The 24,271-nt window shown below is 40.9% G+C and overlaps 1 protein-coding gene across 8 annotated transcripts in view; it reads left to right on the top strand.

The window, feature by feature from the left end:
* The window catches only part of arhgap24 (Rho GTPase activating protein 24), an 82,352-nt gene extending 60,770 nt beyond the window's left edge, over positions 1–21,582 (top strand). For all 8 annotated transcript variants that reach the window (XM_040053420.1, XM_040053424.1, XM_040053423.1 and 5 more), the window contains 6 exons: positions 4,525–4,732; positions 10,999–11,131; positions 12,527–12,600; positions 12,674–12,795; positions 12,917–14,084; positions 19,612–21,582. In XM_040053420.1, coding sequence (XP_039909354.1) covers positions 4,525–4,732; positions 10,999–11,131; positions 12,527–12,600; positions 12,674–12,795; positions 12,917–14,084; positions 19,612–19,876 — 1,970 coding nt within the window. In that variant the 3' untranslated portion in view covers positions 19,877–21,582. The remainder of the gene's footprint in view (positions 1–4,524; positions 4,733–10,998; positions 11,132–12,526; positions 12,601–12,673; positions 12,796–12,916; positions 14,085–19,611) is intronic.
* The last annotated feature ends 2,689 nt before the right edge of the window (positions 21,583–24,271 follow it).

Raw genomic sequence — 24,271 nt, 5'->3', positions numbered from 1 at the left:
CCAGTCTGCTGAACAGTGATGCAAAAGAGCATTTCTAAATGGACAACACATTGAACTTGAAGCACATGAACTGTAGCAGCAAAAGACCACACTGACTGCCACTCCTTCCAGCTGAGAACAGCAAACTGAGGCTGCAATTCACACCTACTCTTTAAAACAGGAAAACAGAAGATTTAAAAAAACAATAAAGCATTTCCTCATCAGATGAGTCTTGATTTCTGCAACATGCAGAATTTGGTGTAATGGTAAATGGCCTGTATTTATATAGCGCTTTTACTAGTCCCTAAGGACCCCAAAGCGCTTTACACAACCAGTCATCCACCCATTCACACACACATTCACACACTGATGATGGCAAGCTACATTGTAGCCACACCCACCCTGGGGCGCACTGACAGAGGCAAGGCTGCCGGACACTGGCGCCACCGGGCCCTCTGACCACCACCAGTAGGCAATGGGTGAAGTGTCTTGCCCAAGGACACAACGACCGAGACTGTCCAAGCCGGGGCTCAAACCGGCAACCTTCCGATTACAAGGCTCCCAACTCTTGAGCCACGATCGCCCGTGTAAACAGCATGAAAGCATAGATTACTTGTATCAAATGATCAAGCTGCTGGTGGTGATGCAATGGTGTCGGGTATTTTCTGGGACACTTGGACACCATGTCCATCCCTTCATCATCACAGTGTACCCTACTGATGGAAGCTTCCATTAGAAAGACATGCTATTTTACAAAGCTCAAATCATCTCAAAGTGGCTTCTTGAACTCGGAGTGAGTTCACTGTAACGAAATAGCCTCCACAGTCAGCAGATCTTAAATCCATCACCTCTGGCATGTGGTGGAACGGGACAAATCTGCAGCAACTGTGTAATGTGGATGTTTCAAGCAGCAGTCTATGGCACAAAGAGCTGGTAAAGTCCACGGAGTATAAAATAAGAGTGTGCTGGCATTTAAACCTTTTTTCCCCTTGTGGCATCATGGCACGTGTTCCGGGTGGCATTATCACAGTACTTGGCCATTACTTGACATAATAATCTTTTCAGTGTCTTTTGAAGTGTCAAATCCAAGTCTGTGCTTCTTGAATCTCCACATAGCATTTTTGTTTTTCATTTCTACCCAGCCTGGTCATGCTAATAAAAGAACACAAATGCATTCTATAGCGGTTACATGTGTCAAGTGAGCTGAAATCTAATCATAAAATAAGCTGTGAGTCATCGCTCAAGTGCATGATGCTGTAATTGTTCTCATGAAGTTGTTCCTGACTTTGGAATTAGTGCGCTGATTACCGAGCCTCCCGCTGCGCCGCCGTGGTTTCATTATCCACCGCACTGGCAGACACCAGCCTACTTTGTGTAAGAACAGGGCACAAGTGCAGCATTTGTAACTGGACAGCCAGTCCAGGCAGCTCTCAGTAACAAAATGAATAGAGGAGGCAGAGCTGGCCCCTCTGTTTTCAGTGCAGGCAGCTTGATGTCTATTGCAGCTGACTGCTCTTCAAAAGGATGAGCCATTCGTCAAAGATACCACACGAAAGGTGGCTCCATGCTGGACCAGAGCCAGGCTGTCTTTGTCTCTGTCATGCACACATATACAGAGCCCAGACACATGCGCGCACACACCACACACACATATTCCAGCTTTTCACATTTTGCAGTAGCAGCAGAAGCTAGCTGAGCACGGGTTGGCTGACGAGTGATCCTGAAGTGTGGTGAAACTCTGTTCAGTAAGTGACAGGAAGGCGGCTGCCAGAATGAATGAGCCCCCCTTGAAACCTTTACCGTCATGCTGTGATGCCACTCGCTGCGATGTGGCATTAACCGCAACAAACACTTAAGCAGGAAAGAGTGTGAGATGTGCAGCTGCGGCTTTTCCGTCTGGATCTTTGGAGATCTGTGTCATGGTAAATGTCAGTTGTCTTTTCGTAGTTTGGGGAAGTGTTTGAATTTGAAAAGAGCTTCTTTTAATATTTTCAAAATGCCTCATTTCCAAGCCATGTTCCCTGTGGTAAATGTCAGCTATTCCAGACTGCTGTGCCATTTCTGTCCAGTTTTGTCTGATCCCTGTGCCGCACTGACTTTCAGTAATAGTGGTGGTCATAACAATTTTCATCTATTAATTCAGCTCCTCACCTCCTGCGCACTTGTGCACTTTCAGCTTCAATGTGGCTTCCAAAACTGTCATAACTTACAGTAAAAAAAATTGCTTTTAAATGTGACCCCACAGATAAATGTACTTAACTGTGTGCTGCTTATCTGTCTTCTGGCTTTGGATTGCAGTGTCCTCTTCTAAACTTCCTTTGATCTCAACTCCATAAAAGCTGGAGAAAGTTTGTTTTTAAATGTCAGTCGGGATGTGAGATCAGCCACCATTTGCCTTTATATTATGCTTCTGAGCTTTAAGTAGTATTTATAGACCATCAGTAGGAGGGAACAAATGTTTTTAACCATATTGTGTCTAATTAAGTGGCAAATTTTAAATTATGTTCATTCTTCTAATCATAAATACAGATCGCACTCCGAGAGTAGTTGTCCTAACTGTTAATTTCATCCATACCAAATCTCTGAATCATCGTTACGTTTTAAACCATCTTAATAACGAAGGCATTACCTAAGTCCTGCCACGGCACACCGAGCGATGGTAAAACAAACAGAGCTGTGTCAGCATGTTTCTGTCTGGAGGCGTATTGTTGAATCTAAACTTTATTTCCTTAACGACAATCCAGACCCGCCTCGTCAGTTTTGTAAATTGGCAGTTCATTAAATGCAAATGTTTTACACGTTTGCATGTTTTACCTTTACACTAAAGGTCAGAGAAGCAATTCGAGGTTTTTTATGTGGATTATCATGAAATGTTTTATTGGTTTGTATTTGATAAAATAGGTTGTATGTTGTCCATGAACTAAAATCACTTTTATACTTGTGTGTGTGTGTGAGAGAGAGAGAGAGGGAGAGAGATTCTGTGCAACTGGCAGATACTAAGATTTTTTGCAGAGATGTCACTCATGTGCACGCTTTGGTCTTGTGGTTTGTCCCGTATCCAGCACTATTGGGAGCGCCAAATATTCATATAAACACTTGCTCACACTCTGCATAAGCTGGTGCACACACACACATTTACATGTGACCCAGGAAAACATTCCTAGACTCATGACCAGAACGTCTGGAGGGATGACCTCATTTTCACTCACTTTTTTTCCCCTTTCTTCTCTTTTCAATACACGCGGATATTAATCATTCTTTACTAAAGTGAAGCTGAGCTCTTCTGTATTTTACTCTGGTCTGTCTAATATTTGGAAAAGTGGACCCACAGCTTCAGATATTTCACTGTTTTGTCATATTGGGGTTGCTGTGAAGATTGAAGTGGCAAAATCCCAGAGCGACTCCAGACTTCTGAGGAGCTTTCTTCTCATCAAGCAAAGACAGTTTTCTGAGAGATGGAAATGAGAACAGTCTGGCCGACCCGCTGTCAAACTGATGCATCCAGTCTATTCCACTGCTTTTGTTTTGTTCTCTGTCATTTCTGCAAAGATTAGGGCTGGTTTTGGGAAAATGCTTGTGTGCAGGCACTTGAAAATTTGCACCTCTGGTATGTTTTCTTATCACAAATTTATTAATAGGCCTTTTTTCTGGAAACTTAAAAGTTGCGTCATTTTTAAGAGGGGTGAGTAATCACATTCGCTTCTAATGAGAAATGTTTTGAAGCCTTTGCAGCAGTTTGTGGGAAAAGTCTCAATACACCTGTTGAAAATCTTAAGCTTCTAGTTTTTTAGTGTCTATTTCAGACCCTGGATATTTGAAGCCGTTTCTTGCTGTGTTAAGGAGGATACTGGTAGGCTGGATCTGTTTCCGGCGTGTGTGTGTGTGTGTGTGTGTGTGTGTGTGTGTGAGAGAGAGTAGCCTCTGTCTGTATCTGGAGACTGGAAAAGTATGCAGATCCAAATCTCTCAGGAAGGCAGCTTTAATCCCCTCTTGTGTTGCATCCACATGAGACGGCTGTAAATGGAAATCAGGCTGTTTTTTTTTCTACAGCGTCTGCCTCAGGAAGTTAGAGATTTGATCATCAGACTAAGTGTGTGTGTGTGTGAGAGAGAGAATATTTTACATTTTATTTGCTTGGATTGTCAGGAAAACCTTATCATAAATTCCTTTCAATTGATTTAACTGCTCTCTTTGATGTTACTTGAGCTGTAGATGGCATGCTAATGGTCTCTGCAATTCTTTGAGAAATGTCAGGGAGTTCAACATATTAAACAGCATTGATTTCTCCAGATAAAAAAAAAAAATATGAATAAATATCTTGTACACACTGTATTAAATTATAAGCTTGGCTGCATAACAAAATGTAAACAGCATAAATAGAGTATAAGTGTATACTTCTGCCTACTCCTTTTCAAACAAAAAAATGGAATGATATTTTGTAATGATTGTGAATGTACATGTTTGAAATAAAAAGGAACTGAACTGAAGAGTTGACATTTATCACCTTTATAGCATTAGTAAACTTTTTGTGTGTGTCTGTTTCAGGGATCTTTGGTCAGAAGCTGGAAGAGACCGTGCGGTATGAACGCCGGTTTGGGAACAAGCTCGCCCCTATGCTGGTAGAGCAGTGCGTGGATTTCATTCGGCAGAGGGGTCTTCAGGAAGAGGGCCTTTTCAGGCTGCCAGGACAGGCCAACCTGGTCAAAGAGCTGCAGGATGCCTTTGACTGTGGAGAGAAGCCCTCTTTTGATTGGTAAGCAGAAATGTGCCCGTACAGGCTGGTTTAGATTTCCTCAGTGCGTTTTAATGTCGACTTGATACGTTCGGCTCGGGGAGTTGAAATGCAAAAAAAGTGGGCGGGTTAGTACAGGGTTCAGTTGTATCTGCTTAGAGAAACTTGAGTGATACAGCTGCTCGAAACCTGTATCAATTATGAAAGACATAATTATTTAATTTAGGAATATTTAATATGTATCTTAAGTCTGAGCAATGTGATAATTGAAGCTTGGCAAAAACTTTAGTGGTTATGATTTATTAAACTGAAGATAAGTACCTGAATAAGTATCAAGCTGCTTGATCAGCGCTATCACAAAGACCAATGTGGTAAATCCATGATAGTTAAAATGTATGATAACTCCCCTCCATGCAGGGAGAGGTCATCCTCATATTTGCACACTATCTGTCCACTATCTGTTGCAGGCACCATATTCATACCTGACCTGGTGAGATGTCTCTTGCACACGATGATGTATCAGAACAAATTTCCTCAGCTCTTTTCATGTCTTATATTTAAAACACAGCCTCATTGTTCAACCATCTTTACTGTGGGAGTTCTGCAGGTCTCCCAAATTCTGTCATAATTCATATTAGCGCTTGGCCTCCTTTGGCTGTCTTCTTCTGCATGGCTAATGTCCAATTTGTCAGTTTTATGGTTACCACTTGGAGGTCAGTCTCAGGTCATTCTGGTGGAATGTTAGCTTGTGAGATGAAGCTGTCATCGTTATCAAACATAACTTGCCAGTTTTCATTTTGTCCCTCTGAACACAACAGCTTGAATATTGCCTCATTACATTAGAGAAAACACAACTCTGTTGTTGGTTATTTGTGTGTTGCATTTTGCCACACATTATTTGGATTTCAAATAATCAAAACTGAACTGGTTTTGCATTTTTGAGCACAACCACACAGATAATAAACAAATGCAGGCAGTTACTTTATTATATAATAAGTTTTAAGGACCTATATGCCCCTTGACCTCCTTAACAGGTATGTTCTGTTGCTGAAATAGACCTCCGGACTGAGTGGGTGTGTGGAGAGCACAGAAAGCGGCACAGCTCAGTTCATTGACGTGTCTGCTCAGAGGAACATTTTTGTGCACAAATGAGTTTTTCTGTGTCCCATCAGACCAAAGTCATCATCTTGTTTGGAGCTTACTGAATTCCACCAAATTTCTGCTAAATCTAAATCAAAGACAAATTATTCTGTCCAGTATGAAGAAAACAAGAATGCAACAGTTTGCTCCTAACCATCATTACGGAGCAATAATAGACAAAAATAAGAGTCTGAGCAGTACAGTGGTGATGACATTAGCACTGCCGCCTCACAGAAAAAAAGATTTCGACTCAACCCTGCCTCTCACCCAGTGACAGCTGGTACAGGTGCCAACCTCCCATTATCCTGCATTGGATAAGCACTTAACAGGACATATAGGTGGATGGACACTTTGATATGTTAGTTTGTGAGATAGCACCACTTTGTCAGGGGAAAAAAGGGGTGTGTCCTGGACAAGATTGACAGTCCAGCACAGTGTTAACACAGAGAGGCAGACAACCAGTCGCAATATTCATTCCCAGTTTACAATCACCAGTTAAAGGTTTGAGCCCTCTGAAAAATCCCAAGTAGGGCAGGAAAACTTAACATAGAAGTAGGGATGTCACAATATCAGAAATGTGTTTGCAGAGTAGCCAAGTGACAGTACGAGGTATAATATGAGCTTATTTTAAAGCATTTCATGTTAACTGATGGAGTCATGAACGGATGGATGGAAGTTAGCCAATGCCATCCATTTAGCGCATAGGTGTCAAACTCTGGCCCGCGGGCCAAATTTGCGAAGCCATACCAAATTACTATTAGAGCTGGCCTACTGGTAGGTTTGTTGGTTTTTCAGCAAAACGTGTTTGAGTCCATAAGAAAAGACTCATTCTTATATCTGGAGGAATAAATATATTTCAATAAATATTAACGTTAGCCCGCGACTTTGTTCCAGTTTTGAATTTTGGCCCACTGTGTATTTGAGTTTGACACCCCTGATTTAGCGTATTGAAAATAGTTGATTGTACAACAGCAAAACTGTCTCAAACTTAATGGCAATCTGTATCTTAAACTTGTGTAAATGTAAACTGCCCCCATCTGGTTCCAGAGTAACAGCAGCCTCAGTACATATGCTGCACAGGGTATCTAAAACAAAACAAGAACCGCCACTTTGTCCAAATTTTTGTATTTAAAAATGTAACCCTCTGGGGTCCAGGGTATAATTGGCCATTTTTCACTACTTTTGATTAAACCTCCACATTTAACCTTTAAAAACTATTTACTTTGCCTTGTTTGGTCTCATCCTTTTCAGCACAACCTCACGTGTCTGCATTTACAGTTATGTTTTCATTTTGACAAACTGTATTAACACAATTGATCTAAAATCGGACAAAAAACATAAATTCCAAGTAGAAAAGGTTTTTTACTGTAACAACCACAAACATGTTTAATGAATCATATTTTATAACTTTAAATGCAAATATAAATTGTCAATTTAAAATCCTATGCACAAGTTTTGCAAACAAAGTTGTTTGCAGTCATTTACCTTTTACCCTTTTTTAAATAACCATTTCAAACTATTTACAGAACAGTCAGCTGTTCTGCATCAATAAGATGCCACACAAATTATTTGTGCCACTCCAAAAAAATAATTTCTGTCCACTATACAGGGAGTGCAGAATTATTAGGCAAGTTGTATTTTTGGGGAATAATTTTATTATTGAACAACAACCATGTTCTCAATGAACCCAAAAAACTCATTAATATCAAAGCTGAATGTTTTTGGAAGTAGTTTTTAGTTTGTTTTTAGTTTTAGCTATTTTAGGGGGATATCTGTGTGTGCAGGTGACTATTACTGTGCATAATTATTAGGCAACTTAACAAAAAAACAAATATATACCCATTCCAATTATTTATTTTTACCAGTAACACCAATATAATATCTCCACATTCACAAATATACATTTCTGACATTCAAAAACAAAACAAAAACAAATCAGCGACCAATATAGCCACCTTTCTTTGCAAGGACACTCAAAAGCCTGCCATCCATGGATTCTGTCAGTGTTTTGATCTGTTCACCATCAACATTGCGTGCAGCAGCAACCACAGCCTCCCAGACACTGTTCAGAGAGGTGTACTGTTTTCCCTCCTTGTAAATCTCACATTTGATGATGGACCACAGGTTCTCAATGGGGTTCAGATCAGGTGAACAAGGAGGCCATGTCATTAGTTTTTCTTCTTTTATACCCTTTCTTGCCAGCCACTGCTGTGGAGTACTTGGACGCGTGTGATGGAGCATTGTCCTGCATGAAAATCATGTTTTTCTTGAAGGATGCAGACTTCTTCCTGTACCACTGCTTGAAGAAGGTGTCTTCCAGAAACTGGCAGTAGGACTGGGAGTTGAGCTTGACTCCATCCTCAACCCGAAAAGGCCCCACAAGCTCATCTTTGATGATACCAGCCCAAACCAGTACTCCACCTCCACCTTGCTGGCGTCTGAGTCGGACTGGAGCTCTCTGCCCTTTACCAATCCAGCCACGGGCCCATCCATCTGGTCCATCAAGACTCACTCTCATTTCATCAGTCCATAAAACCTTAGAAAAACCAGTCTTGAGATATTTCTTGGCCCAGTCTTGACGTTTCAGCTTGTGTGTCTTGTTCAGTGGTGGTCGTCTTTCAGCCTTTCTTACCTTGGCCATGTCTCTGAGTATTGCACACCTTGTGCTTTTGGGCACTCCAGTGATGTTGCAGCTCTGAAATATGGCCAAACTGGTGGCAAGTGGCATCTTGGCAGCTGCACGCTTGACTTTTCTCAGTTCATGGGAAGTTATTTTGCGCCTTGGTTTTTCCACACGCTTCTTGCGACCCTGTTGACTATTTTGAATGAAACGCTTGATTGTTCGATGATCACGCTTCAGAAGCTTTGCAATTTTGAGACTGCTGCATCCCTCTGCAAGATATCTCACTATTTTTGACTTTTCTGAGCCTGTCAAGTCCTTCTTTTGACCCATTTTGCCAAAGGAAAGGAAGTTGCCTAATAATTATGCACACCTGATATAGGGTGTTGATGTCATTAGACCACACCCCTTCTCATTACAGAGATGCACATCACCTAATATGCTTAATTGGTAGTAGGCTTTCGAGCCTATACAGCTTGGAGTAAGACAACATGCATGAAGAGGATGATGTGGGCAAAATACTCATTTGCCTAATAATTCTGCACTCCCTGTAAAGGAGAACATCACAGCCTGATACCTGCAGGTCTGACAGCAGTTGTATCACTCCTCCTGTTTTTTACCTGGAGACAGCAGTCGCCTCATTGTTCTGACACACAACACAAAACTATCCACAACACTACACACTAACTACACAACACAACACGTTAACTACACACTCCAAACACGCTAAACGTCACAAATCTCTCACATCTCAAAACTCGCTCTCTCTCTCGCCATCACTCCTAAAACTTCCCCCTCTTTCTAAACAACCAAATGTCATGTTGCCATATCATTTTTGATTGGTCGACATGGTGCATTTTTCCACCAACATGAAAGGGTGGGGGGTTTTTGTCCTTTTTTTTTTTTTTTTTCTCATAAGCAGAGAGTGCTTGCTAGCGCTGTCCTTAGACAGTAAACATGACGAAAGTATTCAGGAAAAAACACGCATATATTGTTTATCATTAAAAACTGGTATATATCACCTTGTTGCTTTGTCATCTTGAAGTGGTCATGTGATTGGCTTACCATGACTACGGTACTTTATTCTTCCTCAGTCAAACAGCAGCACTCATGTGATTGTTTTACCCCCTTAGCAGCTTCAGGTGTTGTGCCAAAAAGTGATCGTCTGCCAGAAAGTGATTGCCATCCGCGGGAGTGCGCAGCTGCTTAAAGCTGTAGCGACCAGATTACTCACAGCTACTTCCGTGCAACTGATATAAACTGAACACAGCTTCAACCATCTGTTTTTTGAAAAATAGTAACGGACCACATTTTCTTGTTAGTAACGGTAACGGCGTTGTAACGATAGAAATAGTAATTAGTTAGATTACTCGTTACTGAAAAAAGTAACGCCGTTAGTAACGCCGTTAGTAACGCCGTTAGTCCCATCACTGGTTTGCTCTGGTCTTTTTCAAAAGCACTTGAAGCCCGTCCATCCATTTTCTTAACTACTTATCCACTCGATAAGCCCTGTAAGGCAGCCAAGCTCTCATTTATATCCGTTATCTCCAGAGGTAATATTTCAGACCAATAAAGATCAGTAAACTGTGAGAATCACACTCTTCACAGTAAATTCAGCTCAGTGATGTCCTGGATTAATGGACTGGGAGAAAAAAAAACCCTTATTTCGTGCTTTTCTTTCCTTTGGCAGGGACGTGGTAGCCAGCCACACAAACTTTCCGAGGCATCTCTTTGTTCAGTATTTTGCCAACAGTAAAAAGGAAAAATCATACTTCCCAATTATACACCTGCTGTTATATTATGCTGTGTGTAGGTGGCTGTAGGCGACTAAGCACTGATTGTTTAATGCAGCAGCCTTCATCTAGAGCATACTTGAGTAATGAAACATATCGAGCCGAGCTATGGATCGCTTTTTTCACAGCATTGTGCCACTCCAACCAATAACATAAATAAAACCTGGATGAAACTGTCAGGATCGACTCTATAAATCAACATCTCACCACTTCCCGAAATTCAAATTCACACTGACGAGTGCGTCCATCACGTCCTCTGCACAGTAACACATTTCTGCCCTCCTATTTGTGCTTTGCTGTGGTAGAAACTACAGCCTCCCGTGTACCTGCCTGTGTCTGATTTTGATGTCCCTCATCTTGCGAATTCCCTCATTAGTGACCTCCTGCCTTGCAACCTCCTGCCTGCCTCGCCAGCTGCTCCAGAGGCTGCAGTGGCCTCTTGGCAGACGTTTAGGCTGGTGCTGGCGTATTAAATAAATCAGAAAGTGCCGATTGGAAACAGAGAAAATAAAAACTGGAAAATGATGGTACCACCTGCATTAGCAGTCAGTAGTTGGTCAGTAATGTCAGTTGTATGCAAACACTACAGCTACACTATTACAGCTTGACATTTTTCTCCAACAGTGTGAAACCTAAAGTTGGAGTTGGCCTCATGGTGATTGCTGTTTGTCTCCATGCGGTTCAGGATAAATGATGGCCCTAACTTTTTACCAGTGTCTTGTCTCTCTCAACAGTAACACAGATGTGCACACAGTAGCTTCTCTGCTGAAACTGTATCTCAGAGAGCTGCCCGAGCCCGTCATCCCCTTCCAGAAGTACGATGAGTTCCTGTCCTGCGCCAAGCTCCTGGGCAAAGATGATGAAATGGTAAGAAACATGCAATGATTGCTTTCTTTGTACCCACATCTACTGGCAAATTAGCTTTCACACACCATAGGGATTTTTTTTTTAAAGTTTCAACCTTTTATAACAATAAAAGTTGGTACTGAAAAGCCCTCACAGAAGTCTTATTCTTTGGCTTTTAATCTGCTCTTTTGCCGCCCAGTCATCCACGCTCAGCCCTGTGTTTCGCACACAATGACTTTGTTGAGGCCGTTTTGACTTTTAACATCTAAATAGGATTTCGCTCACACCATGAGGCACGGTCGGCGGCGTGGCTGGGGTTAGCCTTTTGCTCCCTCAGTGTCTTTCCCCTCTTCAGCATTTCTGTGTGTGTGTGTGTGTGTGTGTGTGTGTGTGTGTGTGTGTGTGCTACAGATGAGTATGAGAAGACATATGGTAAAGTGTGGATGAGTTTCCTCGCTTTTTAACCCTCCTGGGACTTTGAAGTTGAAAGGAGATGGATGGAAAAGAGTTCACTATTATTATTTTTTTTTATGTGAAAAGGCCTCAGAGCGTTTCCACATATCCTTTATTCTCAGTAACCTAACTGAGACTACTTCTGATTCAGTGGCACATCCATATAGATAGTTTATAAATGGGTATAATGATAAATCCTCTTATATCTGGTTTGCTTTTTCTAGTCACGGTTTTGTATCGAGAGCAAAAAGGATTTTCATTAAATATAAAGCTGGAATACTTGGGTTTTTCTAAGGGTGATACAAAATGTGTCAAGAAAATATTCTCTATGCCATTAAACTACCAGCAGCAACATGAACAGCTGATACAAGGCAGGATGGATCCATGCTTTCATCCTGCCAAATTCAGACCTTTTCATGTGAGAGCTGCTGCAGAAAACAAGATTCAGCAGACTAGGCAAGATTTTTCCAATATCTTATTGTCTAATTTTGGCGAGTTCATGCAAATTGTAGCCCGTTTCCTTTTCTCAGTTAAGGAGGGGCACACAGTGACTTCTGCTGCTGTTGCCCATCTGCTTCAGCGTTCACTGTACTGTGCATTCAGAGATGCTCGTCTGCATTCCTTGTTTGTAAAAAGTTGTCATTTGAGTTACCGTCGCTTTCCCGTCAGCTCAAAACAGTCTTGACAGTATCTAAACACCCGAATGCTTCGAGTTTCTTCCCACAGAATTGATTGTTCAGATGTTTGTTAAATAAGTGTACCTAATGAAGTGACCAGTGAGCATATATTTACATAAACCCCCCTCTTTTCCACTGATTCATTTCCCACTGGATCCTGGGTGTGATTGTTTCATTATACACATTGTGATCAATCACGGGCTTTACAGACAATCTGTTGCAAAAGTTTCTATGAATGATTATTTTGCTGAGTTACTGTTACTTTAAAACTGTTTATTATCTGCAGGGTATGAAGGAATTGAGAAGGCTTGTGGAAAGTCTACCTCCAGTGAACTACAACCTCCTAAAATACATCTGCAGGTGCTGATAATTAACTTTGGATACAGTTTTACATTGTTGAACCATGAGAAGCTGATATTTTCCATTTCCCTAGGTTTCTTGATGAAGTCCAGTCATATTCAGGGGTGAATAAAATGAGTGTCCAAAACTTGGCCACAGTCTTTGGGCCAAATATCTTGAGGCCAAAAATTGAGGATCCAGTAGCAATTATGGAAGGTGAGTGTTGAAGAATGTCAGGTATACGTGTCTTACTTTCTTAATATTTAGTTTTAAATCTTAAATAAGATGAATGTTGGTTTTAAAAGAAAGATGATGATGATGTTCGGTTTCTTTTTAGGTACTGTTCTGGTCCAGCAGCTCATGGCTGTTTTGATTGGTCACCACGACGTGCTTTTCCCCCGAGATGAAGACAGCCCTACTGCCCTTGAGCTCGTCAACAACAATATTGAACAGCCATGGCGACAAACCACTACATCTACCTCAGCCATCACTACAGTGTCTCAGAATGCTGAGAACAACAACACACATGTTGTGCGGCAGTGTGTTTGGGAAGCCAACGAGTCTCCTTCACACCGTCAGCACGCAGACAACAGTGGCTCCCCACGATCGGCAAGTCCCCGCAATGGAGTCATGGGACGCTTCGACGTCACCCGCAGTCCACCGCTGACCGTTAAAAAGAATCCAGCTTTTAGTAAAGGCAGTGGCATTGTTACCAATGGGTCCTTCAGCTCCTCACCCTCTTCAGATCCCACTGTGGAAAAGAGCCAGAGTGGAGGTGGCAGCTTACCGGTGCGTCGCAGTGGCACACTCAAAGGCTCGGGGACAAAAATGGGCACCAGCGGCGTCACGAGTGGAAACAGCGCTACAGGGAATGGGACTGGAGTTGTACGCATGGGCGTTCATGGGACTGACGCTGTCACAGGGAGTCCGAACAGCCGCAACAGCCTCTGGCAGCCGAATGGCTGTGTAATGTTACGGGAGAACAGCAAAGCTCGTGACTGCCACGGCGGAGATCAGACAACCAATCAGAATCGTCTGTCCACATACGATAACGTGCAGCTGAACCATCACAACCTGCAGCAGCAGAACCAGATCGCCAACACGTGTCTGAACACTAGCTGCGAGGACAAGCAGAGTGTGGACAGTGCCACCTGGTCCACTTCTTCCTGTGAAATCTCCCTCCCTGACAACTCCACTTCCTGTCGCTCCTCCACAACCACCTGCCCAGAGCAGGACTTCTATGGAGGGCACTACGAAGACTTGGATGGACCAGCACAAGACTGCGTGCATCCCCAGTCTGGCGAAGGAGGAGAGGGCAGAAATGGCGACAGAGAAGGAAGTGGAGAGGTTGGGAGGAGCAGTCGGGGCACGAGCAGCAGTGATAACAGCGACGGTTTTCCTGTTGGTAACGGACCCGGCAACCACAGCGCTCTGCACAGTCTAGTGGCCAGTCTTAAGCAGGAAATGCACAAGCAGAAGGCCGAGTATGAGGCCAGGATAAAAAGGTACGGCTCCATGTGTGAAGGGCTTGAATCAATACAAGCGCTTAATCTTCACTTTGGCCTTTTTTGCAAACTATCCATCCTTTTTCTCAGGTGATCAGGCATGTAAACCAGTGAGGTTTTCTTGTGTACCATACTGTCATCTTCAAAGGTTTAGACCAGTAGAGATCAGTCACATCAAAAGAGAAAAAAGGAAATTTCAAATCTTAAAATGAGGTTAGGTGCAGGCTACCTCTCTTAATCTAGCACTTAAAAAAACCAAGTCCCTATTTTGAATTTTTCCTTCCTGTGGATATGAAAAGCTGGCACACGTTAGTCAGATGCTACAGCTCTTCAAAGCCTTACTTTGTTCTGTATTATGCCAGCAGTGAACAGAAAAAAAAAATGTATGTCCCAACTATAAACCTGCTTTAAAATGTTGTTTTGCATGGGTGGCTCTAAGAGACCACTGTTTTCTTTTAGTGCAGCAGGCTTCATGCGTTAGTCAGGTTGACTGAGACATACCGGTACATGAGTGATAAAACACAACATCCTCCACCCAGCTCTGTGTCTTCTTTCCTTTTTTACTACATCCACCATTCCCTCCATTTCACAAGAAGCCAGTGAATAAACCTTTCTAGAGCATCAGGATCCACTCTATAAATCAACATCTCACCACTTCATTAAAACGCAGAGTTCAAGTTCACTGGCAGTGACTGCACCCTCCTCTGTCTGCCCACATCTTTTCTTTTTTTATGCCCCTCACCTGATTCCATCATTATCTCATTAGCCCTTGTAACCTCCTGCCAGCTTCACCAGCTGCCCTTTGTTGGCTCATTACTATCCAAAGGTCACAGTGGCCTTTTGGCAGATCATCTAAGCTGATGGCTGCAGATGAAATAAAACTGAAGCCACCAATCAAAATCTTATTAATGGGCATTCCCATTAATGAGCAGGAGTGTACACAAGTCTGAACAGCTGCCTTAGTCTTTGGCAACCACATGGCTTTGTCGTATTATGGGAAAGCAACAAAACGGGCAAACTCTGCAGTGAGGATCAAATAGCCAATCAGAAGCTGTCTTTTTCACTCTGTTCCTTTAGCTACAAGCTTGTAAAGTTGTCAAGCATGAGGCTCGGGTTCCAGTGGGGGACAAGTGACTCCAATTCAGCCCACTGCATGGCTTTGGAAAATGTCAAAGTGGGCATAAATTGTGTTTTGTTAAGTTTTACAGCTTTTGCTACATTCTATGGAGTGCCAGGACTGCCATAATGCATTAATTAAATACACCATTAAATAATTAATTAAATGTGGCAATAATTAATTAAAATTGGAATTAATTAATTAAATAAATAGTTATGACACATGTAATTAATTCATTATTGACACATTTAATTAATTATTTATGTATTTCACATTTTAATTAATTATTGACACATTTAATTAATTATTGACACATTTAATTAATTAATTATTGACACATTTAATTAATTATTTATGTATTTCACATTTTAATTAATTATTGACACATTTAAATAATTATTGACACATTTAATTAATTATTTAATGATATATTTATTTATTTCGTTTTGGCAGTCATGGCGCCTGGCTGTCATCATGAAATAATTTTATCTGTCAGCCTCACCCATCAAACTCAGGGGGCGGGGTTAACGCTGATCGAGTCAAAACCATTGCTTTGGCCTGGTGGCCATTGTTTCTAGCACACAACAACCGGCATGTGGAAGCTAACAGAACTGAACTTTGAAAAACCCTGTTTGTGTGTCACCAAATACTGTTTTAATATTTTTTTAGCCGAGAAGGTAGTGGTTTAATCTTCATGTGTCTGGTCGGTTTGTCAAGATACAGCCTCTTTGCAAAAGTGCTTCGATGATTTCGGAGATGTCTGCCCTGTCTCACGGCAAAGCGTGGGATAGACCCGCTCGCCTCGCAAGCAATCCCACCGACAAAGCGCAGGCCCCGGTACACAGCTGTAGTAACCCCCGCTGACTTCTTTTACTGAGGTTATATTTATCGGTGTTTTATTTCCTGATGTTCTTATGTGTCCTACGTGTTTCAGTCGCCAATTCTGAATTATAACTAACATTAAAAACATGTTTAAGGAGGAGAGAGAGCAAATAAATCTGTTTAACATCTGATCTTTGGGTTTTTGTTCAGTAATCAGCGTGACCTGTGTATAAACGCATAAAAGAGATAACGTTGGTGTTTCTGTCATGTAGTAACTGCTGGCTTTAACTGTACAAAGGTTGTTCGACACTATGAAACACATACAGACTTCATGATGTTCGGCTAATATTTTTATAGTGAATATTAATCATGAGGGTAAACGGCCCTGTACACCACGGAGCGAGGTCAGCATATCCACGATATCCTCAGCTCCATGAGTTAACACAAAGTTTCCCAGCTGACTATCTAACTGCCAACTATTCCAGAGACGTGAAAATATACAGCATAAAGAAAAGTGTAAGAGACTCAGCAGCAGATTAGAATAACAGTTATACATTTAATAAATCACCAAATGAATCCAAGAAACGAGCAAACCTGTTCCGACAATTTGAGTTTGTATTCCCTCAGCTGCAGACTCGCTGCTGTTTAAATGTTTGAAAAGGAAGATTAGATATAAAAAACGTCAAACATAGACTCAGTCTGCCTTCACATTTGATATGAGGCCAGCACGTATAGTGGCTGTGTCCTGTTTTAAGATCATACATGTAAAATTGTTGTCTGACCTCCGTCGATCCAGCCGCTCAGTCCGTGGTTACCATGGTTACTGCATAAGCAGCTATAATGTTAACAGCTGGCACTGAGGAAATCTACCGGCAGCATGGGTGTTTATGTTTTTCATTGCAAAAGAACTGTCTGAATGGTTAACTGAAGTTAACTTGGATAAATTATAGTTAAGGAGTTTCACAGATAACGCCTACGTGAGCAACTGTTCACCTGAAATCAGCAGGCTATTACTGAAATACACGTGCTATATCATAAACTATGATATAAATAGGGAGGTCCTATTAACATGTTTAGTTTTAAAGGACACCTTCCTGCCTTTAGTCTCCTTCATGAGCAGTATTAGTTTTCTTCTAACATCCAGAAGTCTGCACCATGTGTTTCATAGTTTGTAACGAGCCTTTGACAGGTAAACATAACATGACCGAAAAAGCAAAAAAAAAAAAAAAAAAAAGAGAGAGAGAGTGTGGACATAAGAAGAGAAAATGCTCTCAATTATGGAGACAGGCAAATGGTTCATTTATGTTTGATGTGTGTTTATTCCTCCCTAAATATCGTCGGTGAAGTTTGCCATGCACGTCAGATTTTCCTGCGCATTTTTATACCTCTGCCAACAGAGAGAAAAAAAATCACATTCTAACAGACAGCTGGTGCTTAGAATACAGTTGAATAACTATTAAAAAACAGATGATATTTAGATGATAGTTCAGTCTAACACATGTGCCAGTGAACCATTAAACGTCTGTGAAACTATGCAGTTATGAAACGTAACTTTAACCTCAGCCAAACCGATTTGCTCAGTTGTAAATAAAACAGCGAAGTAAACGTGACCCGACAGACAGAACCTGAGTGAATGAAGTCCAGCGTTTAACCACTGAGAGCTAAAACTCAGCTGAGGTTTCAAAGCTGTGTGCCGGTGATTGGACATCAGCCGCTGATGAAGCTGCTTCGCCTATAAAGTGCTCTGTAAGGAAACAAGCTCCAGCAGCTCTGCGCTCGGGGAAAACACTATATTTACTTATCTTGTGCAGAAAAATGCGCTGACATTGCTTTATATCGAGTACCGGCTGCCCGGTTAAACTGTGACTATCACCAGGTAACGTAGGCGTGTTTCTTGAATTAGCAGCAGGTGTTAAACAGCTGACAGATGAGGAGGAGGATGCATGCAGGTAAACTGAGGGTCTGTTGAGCTGATCGCTGGTTTCGTGAGAAAAATGTCAGCTCGTTCTTTATGTTACAGAAGCACAGAGACACAAGACCAGGCGGAAAGAGACGATCGTTCGGTGAAAATGAGAATCTGCGAATGCAACATGTGGAACACGGAGAGTGGAATATGTAAACAAACCGGTTAACGTAACCCCCTGGGTGCACTCTGCATGCTAATTGTTAGCACAGCTAGTGAAATCTCTGAAAACATCTGAGCACTTTTGCAAACATGTTCTATGTTGACAACCTGACCAGACATACTTCGCGACATTCGCGGCTAAAACACTGTTAAAAGTGTAGCTGGTGACAGAAAAACGGGGTATTTTAAAACTACACCACCACCATTGCTGCCTGTGATTTGATCTGCATTCTGGGATACCTGGCTGCCCCAAGTCTACACAAGCAATCGATTATCTAGGATCGACCTGTTTTGACTTACTTTGCACGGCAACCAATCAAATGTTAGAGAAGCTGCATGGGCAGCGTTAACCCCGCCCCCTGAGTTTGATGGGTGAGGCTGACAGATAAAATTATTTCATGATGAGAGCCAGGCGCCATGACTGCCAAAATGAAATAAATAAATATATCATTAAATAATTAATTAAATGTGTCAATAATTAATTAAATGTGTCAATAATTAATTAAAATGTGAAATACATAAATAATTAATTAAATGTGTCAATAATTAATTAATTAAATGTGTCAATAATTAATTAAAATGTGAAATACATAAATAATTAATTAAATGTGTCAATAATGAATTAATTACATGTGTCATAACTATTTATTTAATTAATTAATTCCAATTTTAATTAATTATTGCCACATTTAATTAATTATTTAATGGTGTATTTAATTAATGCATTATGGCAGTCCTGGCACTCCATACATTCATCCTGTACCAAAGTAATAAAAGAAAAAAGTAGTAAGTAGTTTTATACAATAGTTTCTTTCTACTTACGAGTCATGTTGACAGATGTTTTTCATTTGCTGCTGCAAATGCAAAACAAAACTGAGACATATGGTTGAAACTACACCTCTTTTTTATGTAACAATGTAGCGGGCATTAAATGTGTAGTTGTTTATACTGACAAAAAGAAGAGTTTCACTGGTGGCACTTCACATAGGCGACAGTTTGATATCTCCAATCTAACCTGAACACTGAACAGGACGAAAAGGTACCTAGAAGTCACTCAAAATAGCCCTTTCCTGAATAATCCGTAACTTATTTAAGCTTTCAGATTGTTTGAACATCAAGTTTGAGAAAAATGCCTCCATACAGCCGTCAAGAAAGAGGAAATTTGCCAAAGAATTGTTTTGGTTTTTTTTTCTTTGAGCTATAGTTCATCTTAAAGTTGGCTATATTAACATGGAAAACTATGGAGCTGTATCAGTTTGCCATTTGCCTTTTTTTTAAATTTTTGGGCCTCTAGACTTCCACAGCCCCAGAGATTGTGGTTGCATGTAATTCATTAGGTCATTAAGAAAATGAAAAACATGTGCAGCTGCTAATACTTGCCCTTGTGCTCTGAGATGAGCAAATCCTCTGTTCACTACGGCACTGCTAATCTTTTCCTAATCCCGTGTATGCCTCATTTGCAGTTTGGAGCAGCGTAATTTGGAGCTGGAGACTGAAATGGTGAACCTGCACGAGGAGCTGGACCAGGAGAGGAAGAAGTACACCATGGCGGAGATCAAGCTGCGCAACGCTGAGCGCGCCAAGGATGACGCCGAGCGGCGAAACCAGATGCTACAGAAAGAGATGGAACAGTTTTTCTCCACATTTAGTGACCTCACCGCAACTGGCAACGCCGCAGCCACCGATCCCCGCCGACCAGAGCGAAACAACACCATCTGGATACAGTGAAGGAAGGCTGAAAAAAGATGGCAGCCAAGACAGGAACTGGGTTATTATAATGACGTGAACTTTAGAGAGACTCTAAACAAGATTTGGCTGCTGATCGAAGGAGGGAAAACACACTGCAAAGGGTAACGGCACGTTTTAATTTAAGAAATAGGAGATATAGGGCTGATGTAAGCCGCCTTTATAAATGTAAACATCACCTGGAGTGATGCCAGAGTGACATTATCTGTATATAGCCTTATTTAAACAGACGCTCATGGACACACTCCAGTCTCCCAGAAGTGGTTGGGGTTTGTTCAGTTGTCTGGCTGGGAAATGGAGCAAAGGGACAGTACACAACAGCCTATGAGGACATATGGTACTACCATTTTATGTTAGCTCCGAGATAGAAGGGAAGACAAAATGTTAAAAAAAAATTTAAAAAAAGAACAATACCAACACCAACCTTGGACCTGAAAATGCAGAAAAGACCACACCGAACTCCTCCTTTTTATTCATTTTTACCATCTAACCAAAACACACCTTAGTGTTCAATATATTTCTGCATCTGCTCATGTCAAAGATGTCATATGTTGTAAAGAGAAGTAAAACTGACACTTCATTGTTTTTGTGATATTTAAGCAAAGCTATAAAAGTGTGCTATTTTCTATCAGTTTTTTTTCTTTTTCTTTTGCACTTAAATGTTTGTTTAGTCTCTGCAAGTTGGTACTGGATGTTCTGTCGGTCTATGTGTCGATGCGTGTGCCTGTGCTTCTGTGCTGTTATATTTACCCATGACCAAAAGAAAAAGAGCCTGTACTGTAAATATTGTATAGATAAATGCAGACGTGACTAGATTAGATAGTTTGCATTGTGGTTTACTGATATTCAGATGGATATGGCATGAATTGAGTTGATACTGAAGAATGATTTGTAGTTTGTTAGAGTACAGTTCAAGGTGTTGCACAGTGGGTTATTGGCATAAATCTTTTAAGTCTTGAATTCAGAATTTCAGATAAGAAACTGTATGGCATGCCGCTTTTAAAGATACAATTTGCTGATTTTTCTAGGCCAGCACACGTTTGTGGGTCATAACTGTGAAATAATTGGGATTTTAAAGCCTCTAATTTGATGACATTATCAGCCTGGCAGCAAAATTCAGTAATAAGTGGTATGTGCATGATGGTTGCATGAGTATACGAGGGTCGGCATACACTAACTGAATGTTTGTAAAGTGACTGTATATGGATGAAGTGTATTTATGTAGCCCGAAACCAAATGTCTGCACATGATGTGGATTTGCGAATGATTACAAAACGGGACACCTCTGATAGATCAGACCAGGAATGGACCTGCGTCAGAGAGGAGTTGGTGCGTACACGTGTGCGCGGACCTGGTGCTCGGCTTCTTTTTAAACCTGCTGCTGGTCATTGCAGGACATCTGGAATGTGCATATGGAGTCAAAAAGAAGAAGAAAAAAGTGCCTGAACAAGTGAAGGAGGGAGGGAGGGAGCCTGCGCTTCTCATTTCACAGCCTTCACCGGGAAATAATGGGCTTAAGCCAAGCTGACAGTGTCACCTCGTTCTGTGAATTCCACACAAAAGGGCGGATTATGGATGGAGGGCCAGACGGAGTGGACGGGGATAGTGGAATGTTTTCATGACAATACTTGATACACAAAGGAACTTTAAAAATGACTTAATATGAATAAAGATGGATTTTAATGCAAGTCTCTGTTGAAAATTTTTCCTTTTCAAATGTCCGAATAATGTTTGAAGACGAGGCAGAACATCTGATTGGCCTCACGTTAACACAATTAGTGGGCGGACAGTCAGGGCTGTTTTTATTTGTTGTTATTTTTGTTTAGAGGGAAAAACTATTTTGAGTCATTTAACTTGGAGAAAAGTGGAAAATATTCACTTTTAAAAAACTAGAATTGTAAAGATTTATAAGACTTATTACTAAAACGAAAAAACCACATCATCGAGGCCTCCTGTGCTGCTAATCTCAAGTGTCTGATCTCTTCTGCTGCTAACAAAGTACATGAGAAATCAGTATTAGTATTAGCTGATGCAAAAAATTAAATTGCTAAAAGTAGTCATGCCCAGTGATGCTGCCTACTGTCTTACCACAAAAGGCACGGCTAGGTTAGAAATGATATCTGCACTCACTACACACCTTTTACTTTTTTTGATTTCAGAACTGCTTTAATTCTTTGTGGCATCGAATAATTTCTAGAAACATTTCTGAGATTTTGGTCCATGTTGACATGATAACATCACACAGTTGTTGCATATTTGTTGGCTCCTCGTTCTGATTGAGATCTGGCCATTTGTACAGTGCACTCTTTTTCAAGAAACACGCACTTTGGTCCAAGGAATGGACAGGGTCAGCAACAATAGTCAGGTGGTGTTTAAACAACGCTCAGGTCCTTTACACCACCAGCAGCAGCCTGAACCGTCAACACAAGGCAGGATGCATCTATGCTTTCATGCTGCTTATCCTAAATCGTGACCCTATGATCTGCATATCGCAGCAAAAAGCAAGATTCATTAGTGGAGGCAACATTTTCCAGTGTCCCCTTGTTCAATATTGGCCTCTGTTTCCCGTTTAAGGTTTACAGGTGTGTCAACAGGTGTAGCTCGTCTGCTTCAAGGTTTAATATGTTGTGCATTCAGAGATGTTCTTCTGCATCCCTTAGTTGTAATGAATGTTTTTCTTTAGTTGCGCTTGCCTGCATGTTAAGGAGTCTGACTATATTCCTCCGACCTCTGGTATCAAAAAGGCATTTTTGCTCAGGGAACTGCCACTCGCTCGATATTTTCTCTTTTTTGCACCATTCTCTGTAAACTCTAAAAATGGTTTTGCAACGTGGTTTGGCACCAACAACAAAGCCACATTTTCAATCACTTTAAATGAACCTTCACCCCCATTCTGATGCATAGTTTAAATTTAAGGTAGTAATGTAAAACATATCTACATGCCTAAATGCACTGACATCCTGCCCCACTGACTGGCTGATCAGTGATTTGCGTTATTAAACAGGTAGACCTAATAAAGTGGCCATCGAGTGCGTTTCATTTCATTGGTATACTCTGAGAAAGGTCAGTGCACTTGTTCTCATGCTGCACTCTCATGCTACATTATTTTTCTCTGTCAGAGAACTAGTTAATGGCTCTGCTTTAAGATTGTGTATCCACCTGAAAGTGCCTGAAAGCACATTAGATTCTGTGTAGGAGTCACAGTGACAGATTGGATAAATGGTTCCTATCGACAGCAAGGCCTGAAACAAATCTGCAGTGCATTTAAATTAGTCTCCAGGTAAAAAGAAAAGGTCCACGAACGCCCAAGGTCAAAGGTTTTGTTTATTTTCAACCACATACATAATACATAATATTTTTTACATACACAGTTCCTTTAAAATGTGTTTACAGTAACAGCTTTCAGTAAGTTTTTCTTTTTCTTTTGCATTTGTTTTTGACTTTACTTGAAACGCTATAGCCTGAAGCTTCGAGATCAGCCTGAAACAATACCATTTCTTTTTTTTTTGTTTGTTTCTTTTTGAATTTTTTTTTGTTTTAAACCTGACAATGTCAAAGGAATGATTCATTAAAACAGCACGGAGTAAAAGAAACAAGAGAGAAGGAATCAGAAAAGAACTGAATAACAACATCACCTGACTCAGATGAGCTATACAGGGTTTCGTCATTGTAGAGTTCCACATTTAAGACTCTAAACATTTTAGCATCCGACCCCTTGCAGTAGCTTGCCTCCCTGTCTGAGTGCAATAAAGTGTTTATTGCATTGTTGAACTGTTATTATTTACAATAGAAGTTAAAAGAAAAAGGTGAAAATTGCCAAGCTGGAGATCCAAAGATTGTTTTTTTTAAGTTGGCACAGCTGTGTACAACGTGTGACATGTAATCATTTTTCATAGTGTATGAATCCATAAGAGGTCATTTTAAGACCCCCTCCCAAAAATTAGAAGCTGGAATGACAGTGGTTTTCTAATTCAATTCAAAGTGACAGAACATGAATACACACATGAACTACTACTAAACACACAACTGTGCTTACTCGCCATTGACATTCTTCAAAATAATTGCACAAAAGTCATGATCTCGTATTAAAATTCTAAAAAAAAATGAAGACGTGTTGCAAAATCATTTCTCCAGACGTCACATCACACCTTTCAACTCAGACTCGCAGCTTGTGTTGAATGCTGGTTGATTTAATCTCTCTCTTTCTCACACACACACACACTGATGAGCAGAGCATCAATGATGTGCGTGATTGTTAAACCGTTCATTTTTACATTCACTGCTGACAATCCAGCTCAATCTCCTTCTTTATTTACCCGAACTAAAGCTCCTTTTATCACAACAGAATTGTCTGGAGGGATGTCTTATAAAAAGATC

This window comes from Simochromis diagramma, unplaced genomic scaffold (genome assembly GCF_900408965.1).
Source record: "Simochromis diagramma unplaced genomic scaffold, fSimDia1.1 OVJJ01000596.1, whole genome shotgun sequence".
Classification (NCBI taxonomy): Eukaryota; Metazoa; Chordata; class Actinopteri; order Cichliformes; family Cichlidae; genus Simochromis; species Simochromis diagramma.
This window is presented reverse-complemented; position numbering and strand designations above follow the sequence as displayed.